The sequence below is a fragment of the Silurus aristotelis genome (genome assembly GCF_946808225.1).
Source record: "Silurus aristotelis genome assembly, chromosome: 19".
Lineage (NCBI taxonomy): Eukaryota > Metazoa > Chordata > Actinopteri > Siluriformes > Siluridae > Silurus > Silurus aristotelis.
This window is the reverse complement of record NC_139592.1, coordinates 22429187-22441686: the sequence shown is the minus strand read 5'-3', so window position 1 is coordinate 22441686 and position 12500 is coordinate 22429187. Positions and strand designations below refer to the sequence as shown.

The window sequence follows — 12500 nt, the reverse complement described above, 5'->3', positions numbered from 1 at the left end:
CCCTCAGCAGCCTCGCACAACCAGTGTACTATTGCTATGGAAACGTTTAGCCATCGCACCCCGCATCTTTCTGTGTGTTTAGTTAAAATAAATAAATAAATAAAAGTTTATTTTGTTGTTGTGAGATGACAACTTTTCAACAAACCCTTGGACAGTTGCTACAACATTTTTTTTCTACAACTAGAATTAACCTTGGATAGAATTTACCTCAGCGATTAGCCGCAGTTCATGAACATGAAGCTAGCCATTTCTGAGGTAAATTAACATTAGCTTTAATGTAACTTCATTTCACAAAATTTGCAGCGAAACATATTCGATATGTTTTGCTAATCGGGTTTTCGCTGTTAGTAACTTTAGCTTCGTTAAACACAAGTAATTGTTTTTGTTACAGTCGTTTGATTTTTCTAGTGTTTTTCTTTTGTTGCTACGGCAACTTTTTCCAGAAACAAGACGCGCTCTTCTTATCAGCGACGTTAAAGCAGCTAGGAGGCGTCGCGCGTCATTAGCGCCGGGGTACTCGCGCCTCTTAAATGCATTTCTGGAAGACGTTGCGAACGGATGCCATGTTGCTGCTATCTACAAAAGAGCACGCGCTAAAAACGGCTGTTAAACTCAGCAGTGAATGTATGAAAGGGGGGAAAACTGTGAAAGAAAGAACGAAGGAATACAATAGAATAGGAGAAGAAAAGAAACGGGTCCAATCGAGCGTGCCGCGATATCGCGTTGAGAGTCCGTCAATCTCCTGAGTGCTCAGTGCTCGCCAAAGTGAAATGCTCTCCTCTCTGTCTTTCTCTGACGGAAAGAGAAGGGAAGAAGAGAAAGAAAAGAAATGTAGAGAAGAACAGATAAGAGATAAGAGGAAAAATTATAAGGAAGAAGCGAAGGAGAGAAAGGAAGAAAAGCAGAAAGAAATGATAGGAAGGGCTGTGAGGGGAAGGAAAAGAAAAAAGAGAAATGAACACGAGAAAAGAGGTGAAAATGAGTTGGAAAAGATGGGAGGGAAGGAAAGTGGGAAAAGAAGGAAAATAACAGGAAGGAAATGGGAAGGGAAGAGCAAAGAGAGGGAAATTGTGGGATAGAAGAAAAGGGGGAAGAAGGGAAAAGAAAGGGAAATAACAGGGAAGGAAGGGCAAAGAACGTATGAAAGTACATATGAAAAAGAAAGAAAGGAGAAGGGAAAAAATAGAAATGAACATTAGAAAAGAAAAGAGAAACAAGAGAATTATGGGATAGATGGAAAGAGGGAGTAAAATAATGAGAAGCAAAAGGAGAAGCAAGAAGGAAAAATAATGGGAGGATAAGGGGAGAAAGAAGGAAAGAAAAGGAATTAAAAAGGGGCATGAAGGAAAAGGAAATGAAAGGAACAGGAAGAGGAAAAAAGAATTTACATGAAGGAAAGAGAAAAACGAGAGAAAGAAAAGGGAAGAGATGAAAGGAAGGGAAGTGACATGAAAAGAAAGGAAAAGCACTTGATGAAAGGAACAGGAATGGAAGAAACATCAAAGGAAATGAAAAAAAAAAAAGTATTTGATGGGACGGGAATTGAAATGTCCGTGTGTAAAATTCCCACATGCAGACATCCTGAGAACCTTATTGAGAACCAAAAGGTTCTCACCCTGCACTGGATTAATAATAGATGTTTTAAGCAGGACACACTTTTATTAATCAGAACGTGTAGAAGCGTGAAGATTCGTGGTGTATCTCAGACCCAAGACTCTTTGCATTCCTGATATTAGACGTTGTGATCGTTGGATTCAAGCCCACATCGCCAGGTCTCATCATTCTGCTTCATCATGAAGCTTCTTAAAGTCCTATCTGCTACACCCTGCTGCAGCGAGGCTCTGTGGCTCACATCAGCTAATCAGGAAGCCCTTCATCATTTCAATAAGCTGAAATAAAATGCAGCGTTCGGTGGCTGTGGACTGGAGAGGCGTGAACCCCAGGAGAAGCGAGACAGGTGTTTAACTGATGCCCTCCTGATACGCTGCAGCTGCGTTCACAAGCCCTGGAGGTGTTGAATGAATGCTGCTAATTTGAATATTCTTCACTCCAGTACACTTTACTCAAACAGCCCCCCCCCCCTTCCCCACAAAAAAATACCCCCACTACACCCCCTGACTACCCCAAGGGTCTGTTATTATGCAAGGAGCTGAATTAGCATTGTACATATTACACAAGTGCATATTTGGAGTTTTTACACACACACACACACACACACACACACATTCTTGCTAACATTCTCACACACACACACACACACACACTCCTGCAAGACCTCCTAATGCACCCTGAGCAAGGCCCTTCACCCTCAATTGCTCAGCTGTATGAGATACATTAGTTTTGGGGACATGGTAGCTTAGTGGTTGAGGCATTGGACTCTGGATCAGACGGTCATGGGTTCAAATCCCTGCCATGACAAGCTACCATTTAATAGACCCCTGAGCAGTCCCCTTAACCCTCATCTGCTCAGTTGTAAGTCGCTCTGGAAAGAGCACCTGGATGATCAAAGTACAGAGGGTGTGTCTGGGCATCTACACACACACACACACACACACACACACACACACACACACACACACACACACACACACACACACACACACACACACACACACACACACACACACACACACACACACAAGTCTCACCCTCAACACATCCAGACAAAGCAAACCAACATAAATCATCAAGTCTTGGCAGCAAAAGCAGCACCGACTCCACATCCTGCTGTGTCGAAGCGGACACACACACACACACACACACACACACACACACACACACGTGGTACTCACGTCTAGTTGTCCCTTCAGCTCTCGGAGGCGGTTGGAGTCCTGAGATAGCTCCTCCCTCTGTGAAGTGTCGGCCAGGACGTTGACGGTGGTCTCGGCCTCCTGCAGCCATTTGAGGAAACCCTCAAGCTCCCTGAGAGAAACCTGCAGGTTCTTCAGCTCCGAGTCGAGAACCGCCTGACGATCCGACGCCCTAAGGGACACCACACAACGCAATTAAACACACACACACATGCCCACAAACACATACCTACACACACATACAAACTCACAAACACACACCTACACACTCACAAACATACACTTAACTACGTGCTCATAAATACACAACTACACACAAACACCTACATATTCACACACACACACACACACACCTACACATTTATAAACACACACAAGAAAAGAAAAGAAAAGAAAAGAAAAGAAAAGAAAAGAAAAGAAAAGAAAAGAAAAGAAAAGAAAAGAAAAGAAAAGAAAAGAAAAGAAAAGAAAAAAAAAGAAAAATGATGTAAAGGAAAATAAAATTATGGGAATGGAAATCAAGACACACTATGGGTTAAAAGGGGGATTTAAACAGAAACGAGGGGATGAAGGTAAGAGACGGGACGGTAATAGTAAGAGAGAAACAAAAAAGAGAAGACTGAAGAAGAGAAAGGGAAATTATTAGAAAGGAAGGAAAAGGGCAAGAGAAGAGAAGAGAAGAGAAGAGAAGAGAAGAGAAGAGAAGAGAAGAGAAGAGAAGAGAAGAGAAGAGAAGAAAAAAGAAGAAGTGAGGGGGAAGGAAGTAAAAATTAAAAGATAGAATGGAAATGAAAGGGAAGAGAAGGAAATAGAAGAGAAGTGATGGGAAGGGAAGGAAGAGAGGAGGATGAAAAAATAAGTGATGGAGGGGAACAGAAAGGAAATGAAGAGGGAAAGAAGTCGAGGAGAGACAGGAAGGAAAAGACACAGTTGGTGTACTGGGGGTGGAAAAGTCCACACTGTGTTCTTGCAGCAGACTTGCTGTGTGTGTGTGTGTGTGTGTGTGTGTGTGTGTGTGTGTGTGTGTGTGTGTTGCACTGCTTGACAGCATTCATGCTGTATATTGATTTATTTTTATTCCATCCCGTCTCCAGAAGTGTTTGCTCAGGTTCGCTTTGATGTGTTTTGTGTGTGTGTGTGTGTGTGTGTGTGTGTGTGTGTATACCTGTTATTGATGGCGTTCCAGGACATGACGCTTTTGTCCATCACCTCTTTGACCCTGCGCGTGTCGTCTTCGGCGTAGTCCTGCAGGAGCTGAGCGCACAGCTCACTAAATGCCGCCACGGTCACGTGATCGCGGCTCAGGTCCTGCAGAAAAGCCTTGATGGAGAGAAAAAAAAGAAGAGATTTGAGAGAGAGAGAGAGAGAGAGAGAGAGAGAGAGAGAGAGAGAGAGAGAGAGAGAGAGAGAGAGAAAAAAAAACAGTTTGTTTCTCTGCGCTTAATAAATAAATGAGGAGAAATAAGGGGGCGATTGATTAAATGTCTGAGGCGGACCGGAGCTTGGAGAGCAGGGCAACAATATCATGTACTCGGGGAAACGACGGGGAAAACATCGGGATCCTTTTACATTTGTTCAATTACGATCTGAGGGACGTGAAGCAGGAGAACTTGGCCTAGCTTGGGCGAAAGAGTGTTCCTGGAGCTCCTCCTACAGGACAATCCAAAAGGGACGGGACGGAAATACTGGACCGTCGGTGTAAAAATGTTTGCCCGATCTAATATTAGCAGTGAAAATCAGTTCGATTAGTGGAGTGGGCGTGGCCTAATATTGGAACGGTCTCACCTTGTTGTCGCCGATCTGCTTGGTGAGCGGCTCGCGGCTCATCTGTAGCAGGTTGTACATGCGAGCCTCGTTCTGTCCGATCAGAGCCTTGACCCGAGCCCACTGGTCCTGCCACTGGTCGCTGTGCGTGGTCATGTGATCGAGCTGCAGGAGCCGAGCCTCGACGCCGTGCTGCGTGCCGTCCCACTGGCCGCGCACTTTCTCCACTGCCAGACGAACCGAGGAGACAAACGAGACATTTACAGTTACGCCTTTTTGCCAGACATCCTTATACTTATTTACATAACTGTGCAGCTTATGGGGTTAGGGCCTTGTTCAGGGGCCCAGGCAAGGCAGCCTGGTGCGGGATTTGAACTCATGACCTGCAGATCCAAAGTCCAACCATTAAACTGCTACCTCACCATTTTTTGGAACTTAAATAGAGAAAATAAAATGTAAAATGTTTTTTTTTTTTAAAAGGTATGAAAAAAATAAATTTTTGCAAAAAAAAAAATAAATACAATTATGAGGAAGAGGAGGATGAAGAAGAAAATGAAGATAAAGGAGAAGATGAAAAGAAGGAGAAAAAAAAGAACACGAAGATGAAAGTGAAGATGATGATGATTAAGTGTACGTTTCTCGGTGATGGAGGTGCGCACGTCCAGGTCGGATGTTTTGTTCTTGATGTTCTGAGCCTGAGTGAAAATCTCCTCCAGCTGAGGATGCCTTTGCTCCAGATCACCTTTAGTCACCTACACACACACACACACACACACACACACACACACACACACACACACACACACACACACACACACACACACACACACACTGACCACTGATGCACAAATAATCTCTGTCCTTAACAAAAGAATGATAGCAGCTACCGATAACACACACACACACACACACACACACACACACACACACACACACAAACAAACACACACACCTCCAGACGGCCGATGGTGGTGCGAATCTCGTCCGTGTCTCCCACAGTAACGATGCTGGATTTGAGCATCTGCTGAATGAGCTGCAGCCAGTCAGCAAGTTCGGTGGCCCGGTCGCTCACACACGCGGCACTGAGAGGAGCCTCGCTGAGCAACACTGCCCTCTGAACCTCAACACACACTGACACACACACACACACACACAAAATCACATACTAGGACTTTAATGGGCCATTTAAATGTCTGCATAAATGTGTGGATGGGGTGTGTGTGTGTGTGTGTGTGTGTGTGTGTGTGTGTGCGTGTGTGTGTGCCTAAGTTAGTCACAAACCTGGAGAGAGGGGTTGCTGCGTGATCTGATGTGTCCATGTTGACTTAGACACCGGTGTCCTGTCTTTCAATCTCAGCTCAAGACCTTTCCAGTCTGCTGCCAACTGCTCTATTTGACTCTGTAGACACACACACACACACCCACACCCACACACACACACACACACACACACACACACACACACACCCCATAAAGATTAATGATGTTCTTCCATGGTTCTCATCCTGTTTTTGGCACCCTTTTTTCTAGTCATATACAATTTCCCATTAATCGATCCTGATTCTGGTTTTGCACCAATCAGAGGTGAAGCTGCAACTTTGGGTTTTAGAGACAAACTCTACGTAGAAAACATACATAAAGTAAACCATGGGAGGAAAGAAAGAGGAGGGAAGGGTAGATAAGAAAAGATAGAAAGGAACAGGACACTCCTCTTTGTATATACAGAATATTGAGGGGACCTCGATGAGAACCTTGAGGAACACCTCATAATAGTCCATCCCATGCCATCGTGTTATCGTTAATATTAGATTTTTTATGAATATAAAAAATACATTTTATAAAAACATAAAAAAATTTACACTAACGCTGTAAATCCTCCCACAATATCTCACCTTTTCCTGTGGAAGCAGCTGCTGTTTCCTGTGGAGCTCATTGGAACGTGTGAGCAGCTCCTCCAGCTCTTTTCTCCGCTCCTTCACAGTCGACTCCAGAACCTTAAAACGCAAAAAAACATAGAAAAAAACCCTTATAAGAAATCCTTACTCTTCTATGGGGCCAGAAATGTGTACACAATCACCACAAATGATAAACAATTCACCAGAACTACAGTGTGTTTGCTTCATTAGATTTTGTCCCTGAGGCTGATGTTACTAAATGTTTCCTTCCAGGTTCCTCCTTGTTCCTGGACTCCTAATAATAGTTTCTTGAGGGTTGTTCATGATTTGTACGACTTCACGAAGCGGCGTCTTGGACTACCAGACGTTAGTTAATACTAACCGGTGTAGACGTGGTTCTGTGACGGGTATCGTAGCTCACCTGGGTTTCGGAAAGTGACAGCTCGGAGCGTCCGCTCAGGGGCTGCTGAGTGACATGGATCCAGTCGCTCAAGACGTTCAACCTTTCCTGGAACTGCAGCCTGGCCTCCACCTCCCTGACCTTCTCTATTAACTCCTGCGACACCTACGGACAGATGGCAAGTCAAATCAGCACACTGTGTTTTCAGTGTCCTTATTATGGTATAAAGGCGTCATATAGTTGCATTAAACGAATCAACGTTCAGCAAGAATCTGGTGATACGATATGCATCACGATACAGGGGGCACGATACGATACATTGTGATACTGAATAGAAATTTGTTGGGATATTTCTTATTTTAGGATTCGGATGAAATTAAAAATGCCGTTTTCGTCTAAAAACACTCAGAGGCCACAGTTTTGCTTTCAATCTTTCCCAAAAGTTGCTCATCCACCCAGACACGTCTCAAAACACTCACGTCCCTGTACTGCATAAGCGCATATCGTAAGACGTTTCGACCCGCGTCATTCCAGCCTTCCGTTTATTTACTTTCCGTCTCTTTGAAACGTCGTGGCATCGAGTAAAAACGTGTCGTCATCGTTTTCGACAGCAACGTTTTTAAAAGTATCCACTTCGGAAAGTGTTTTCAAAAAGTTACGTTTCCGGTGACTGATAACACCTCAGTGTGGACCCAAAACGAAACGACTTTCATGAATGTTATATAAAAATATTTTTTTGATCTCGATATCTGTTTTTGAAATTCGATACAGTATCGCCAAACAAAATATCGCAATACTCAACTGTATTGATATTTTCTTATTCTTATTCTTATTCCCAATTCCTGCTTTATTTCCCTTTACGCTACGGCATGAACGGAAATCCAATGTCGCAGTCTTATATTTAATATCAAAAGTCCAAAAACAACTCCTGAATAGTATTCCGGATGCTTTTCTACGTGTTTTTTCAGGCGTGAGCGTGCGAGCGAGGGTTACTTTGCTCCAGGTCATGTTGATCTGCCGGAGTTCGGAGGTGTGAGCTTGTCTCTCGGCAGTCTTCAGGTTGGAGCCTGTGAGGATCTGAGCTGCATGTCTGTTTAGCCAGGTCAAACTCTCATTCTGCAAATCCATCTCCTCAGTCAGAGCCTGAACCGAGACAGAGGAAAAGAAACAGAGATAAAGAGAGAGAGAGAAAGAAAAAGAGAGATAATGGATGATGATGTAAATACAAGCAAGTAAACGATAATCTGAGAAGAAAGTAAAAAAACAGGGCGATATACGTCCAATACGACAAATACTGTACCACCGAGAACATTAACCTGTAATCTGCGTGGTAATTGTAATGGCGCCCCCCATGGGGCCGTGGGTGATGGAGCCAAGATTTCAGCAGTGACAAGCGACAAATAAAATTTCATGCAAATGAGCTCGAAGACGAGCCGAGCACCACATCGGAGCGATCGTCCGAGACACGTTTTTCGATTCAACCCGATGGCAAAGACATTCTCGATTTTTCAAACCTTTCTTTTTTTTTCTTCCTCCAAGTGTTGGGTAACCTGACTGTATTAATTTACTTGCATTAATGACCTAATTGTTCGTTTGTGGTTGTTTTAAGTGTATGAACTTTATTTTCAATAAAGGAAATCATAAAGGAATATGAATGAAGAAAATAATTATATCAATCCTGACGTTTATTGCGCCCCCACCTGTCATTTCTTTATTCCCCACTAGAGGGGCGTGCCTTGCACTTTGAGAACGACTTGACAATAGTAAACTAAAGAACATTTATGAATTATTTAATGTAGTAAAGCAATGAGTCAACGTTTAAAAAAAATATGAAGGCCTGAATATCTGAAGAGGATTGAACGGGGAAGTGTGTGTTGATTCCTCCTGTCTCATCTGGTCCACCCTTCAGCTTTCAGGAGAAAAAGGGAGGAGTAGCGACGGCTGTGCCGCGGCGTTTCGGCGTTGTCTCACCTTCAGCTCGTGCAGGTTTTGGTCGGCGCTGGTGGTGGGCAGCGACGACACGGCGGCGTCTGTCTGCTCTAACCAACGCGACAAATCGGCACTGCGCTGTAGCATTTCCGACACGGCGGGATCGGTGACCATTAACCTGAACGAACACACACACACACACACACACAAACACACACACACACACAATTCCCTCGTTAGTGCACCCTTGTTTTCATTGCAATCATTCAAACGGCAGTAAACAGCTACAACAATTTTGTCTTGAAATCTCTAAGTGAAGGTGAAATAAATAAATAAATAAATAAAATAAAACACACCAAGCTTTTATCTCTATGGTAACTAAATTATTTGCAGGAACAAATCAATAAAACCCTTGCTGTATGTCCAAGCAGGCATTACCTGCGGCGGCGCTCGGCGACTCGCGCGTGTATGACGTCGCAGCGATGCGTCAGGTTGTCCAGCTTGTCCTGGAGCAGGGGACCATCCGGAGAAGCCAGCTGTGTAATGATGTGCTCTCCTGATCGGACCAGTTCGACCAGGACGACCTCGTGACTCGCAAGGCCGTCTTCCAGCTCCTGGGTGAAAGGAACACGCATGAGAACACACGCAGCACGTGGACGCACACATGCTACACGTCTATTTATTTTTTGTTCTTGTGCCCGGTAGTGATAAAAAGATTGAATCTCGGTTCTTTGAATCTCATTCATCAAAATGAACGAATCGTTTATTGAGTCATTTAGTTCATTTCATTACTTATGTATCTGTATATATAACTGCATAGCGTCTATTAGTGTCACATGAAAAAAATCTACTCAATTCTGTTTTAATGCACTGGATTTTGTAAAGACATTTAAAGATGGCCTTTTTAAGATCGACTGTTTGAGTTTATGTAAAATAAATCGCTTTGATTCAGTAAAATTGTATTTGTATAGCGCTTTTTACAACAGACACTGTCTCGAAGCAGCTTTACACATATAAAGCGGTAATCTTATATAAAAGAATGTGTAAGATTATTGCCCATAAGCTTTACATTTAGATTCCATTTAAATGAATTTAATAAATAGTTCCAAAGAATTGTTTATCTGTTAATGTGTAAATTTACTTATTTACTTAACTTTAGTTAATGCACTATAAACTCGAAACAAACAGCAGTGATTGTCCTCTAGAGGTCGCTCTCATACTGAATAATGATGGCAGAATGCCTCAGCCACTCCAGCACAGACGCAACCCGGAAAAACTATCAGAAAGGATTTTTGCAGGGGAACGATAGTTCCAGTAATCAACGATCGGTGCCGATTTATCTGCAAAATTCATAAACTATTCAAACTTTTTTTGTGCCTCCCATAAAAGAGAGCAACTTTGTCTCCTGAAATGAGCTCTCCCAGGCCTTAGGCCTTATGAGATCTCTGGGTGATCGGATCGCATCCGATCTGATCAGTGGTCACTGAATAGGTGTTTATAAAAGCGTACATGAAAGCACATATAAACTACACAGACAAAAGTATCGGGAAGCCTAACTTTTATAGCCATGTGTGGTTCTTCCTCAAAACTGTTCCCACACAATTGAACAACAATTGAGATTCAAACCTGATTAAAACAGATCTCCTGCAATAGACCTCACCTACATCAGTACCTGACTTTACCAACACCCTTTTGCCTGAATGAATCTCCACAAATCTCCATTAAATCTAGTGGAACATCTTCCCAGAAGAATGAAGGATATCATAACAGGGGGCGAAATGTGACGTTCAAATGGAGCAAAAACCAATCTTATGCTCAGGTGTCTCAACTGTCCATAGTCATTCCATTCAACCCTGCAAACCCCTACTTTTTCAGGATCTCCAATCCAAATTTTGAGCTTTGACCTTTTTCCTGACCTTTTGTTGAGCGCGGGCATGCGCTTCTTCTTCGGGTCTGGGTTCTTCAGCCAGAGCCTGTTCTGCATCGTGCAGCCATTGAGACAGGTCGTTCATGTTGCAGTGAAACCGCCTCCATTCTTCAACGGCACGGTCAAACGATCTACACACACACAAACACGCACACGTTGAACATTTCCATTAAGAACAGGACAAGCTGGAGATCTCAGTCTCAGAACCCCAATTGTAACTCATAATGCGTTTAACACATGCAATATTTTCGAAGGCGGAGTAAATGACGCTCATTTGCATGTCATTATGCGCGATATTCGTCGACCCCGTGCTCGTTTCGAATTTCAGGCCGTGCCGGACGTTGAATATTAATGTAACAGAAGCACTCAGGCTCGCGTTTCGGTGAATAAAGCTTGCGGAAAGTAAAAGGAAAAAGGGCAGTCGCGACTATCAGACTGGAGAAGAACTGAAAACTCTCACATCAGGTCTTTTTTCATTTGTCTGTTGTTATTCTCATAAATTTTTCTTGATCATAAAATGTAAAACGCATGCACCTTGTTTCCATAGCAACAACTGACACTATCTAGATAATAATAAATATCTATAAATGCGTAGGTCAAAAACGTTTCTGAGATTAAATGTATGAAAGGAGTTTCCAGGATCACTGGGCCGTAACTGCTGGTTTCACAAGCGGAAGAACATCACTGGAAGACGATGAGAGATCAGGAAGACCTTCGATGAGCTCAAAACCGCAAAATGACGACACATTCCAGCCGTTTTTGGAGTGACTGCAGAGCGAGAAAATGCAGACGTCCGTTCACACCGGTCACCAGACGTCGCCTCACCCTTTGCGCTGGCTAAACATGCGGTACACGCGGTCCCACTCAGCGTTCAGCTGAGTCAGCGCGTCCCCAATGTGCTCCACTTCCTGCCTGGAGGCGTCCTGGATCACGTCTGGCTGGCGCTCGTTCAACGCTGTTACCTGCTCGCTGACTCGCTCCAGACTCTCCTTGATGCTCTACGCAGAGACAAACGAGCGAGTCAAAAAAGGAAAAAAAACTTGAAAATTCCAGCGCAGGAGCGCATTTCGAAGTGCGTTACCCTCAGCGTGTCCTCCTGGCCGGAGAAATCCTCGAACAGGCCGCCGCTGAGCTCTGATGAGTTGAGGAGGAGCTCGTTGTCGGCCATGGCTAACAGGACCTTGTTGACGTCCAGCAGGAAGGAGGACGGCGAGAGGGACACGCGCTGCTCTTCCTGACGAGGTTGCGGGGACAAAGAGTGGGCGGAGTCAACGCAAACTTCTCCCGCTGGACGAGTTCGGATGATGCGTATCTCCTGAGAAAGGCAACGGGAGAAAACGAGATGTTTTATATCATTCATAATGGGAGCTATTGTATGCTATTATGCAAATTAGATACAGATCTTTGATTCTGATTGGTCCAGAGCGTTAGTATATAATAAGAAAGCAAACCACAGACACTGAGTGGGGATTTTCTTTCTGGGTTTTACAATGTGTTTGTGTGTGTGTGTGTGTGTGTGTGTGTATACCCTGTAGCGAGTGTGTAGTAGCTGCAATTTTAGCCGTATCTCATCTCGCTTGTCATCCGACGCAGACTGGATCAGGTCTTCGCCTCTCCTTAAGACCTCCTCGATACGTGCTTTCTCCTCATTCAGCTGAAACACACACACACACACACACACACACACACACACACACACACACACACAACTCAGTGGCGACATAGATTTTGCCTTGTGCTGTTACAATATAAAATTAACACCCAATCATATATAA

At 43.8% G+C, this 12500-nt stretch overlaps 1 protein-coding gene across 9 annotated transcripts in view; it reads right to left on the bottom strand.

Moving 5' to 3' along the window:
* The window catches only part of utrn (utrophin), a gene marked incomplete at its 3' end in the record, with an annotated part of 136045 nt that overhangs the window by 77068 nt on the left and 46477 nt on the right, over positions 1-12500 (bottom strand). For 8 of the 9 annotated variants that reach the window (XM_083521332.1, XM_083521336.1, XM_083521334.1 and 5 more), the window contains 15 exons: positions 12254-12379; positions 11807-12040; positions 11551-11723; positions 10715-10856; positions 9237-9412; positions 8841-8976; positions 7863-8012; positions 6891-7034; positions 6467-6568; positions 5856-5973; positions 5527-5705; positions 5209-5326; positions 4596-4801; positions 3976-4130; positions 2793-2982 (listed from right to left, as the gene is read on the bottom strand). In XM_083521332.1, the coding sequence (XP_083377458.1) occupies positions 2793-2982; positions 3976-4130; positions 4596-4801; positions 5209-5326; positions 5527-5705; positions 5856-5973; positions 6467-6568; positions 6891-7034; positions 7863-8012; positions 8841-8976; positions 9237-9412; positions 10715-10856; positions 11551-11723; positions 11807-12040; positions 12254-12379 (2349 nt within the window). Of the gene's footprint in view, positions 1-2405; positions 2532-2765; positions 2983-3975; positions 4131-4595; positions 4802-5208; positions 5327-5526; positions 5706-5855; positions 5974-6466; positions 6569-6890; positions 7035-7862; positions 8013-8840; positions 8977-9236; positions 9413-10714; positions 10857-11550; positions 11724-11806; positions 12041-12253; positions 12380-12500 lie in introns of those variants that run through there. The other variant, XM_083521340.1, reaches the window with a different exon arrangement.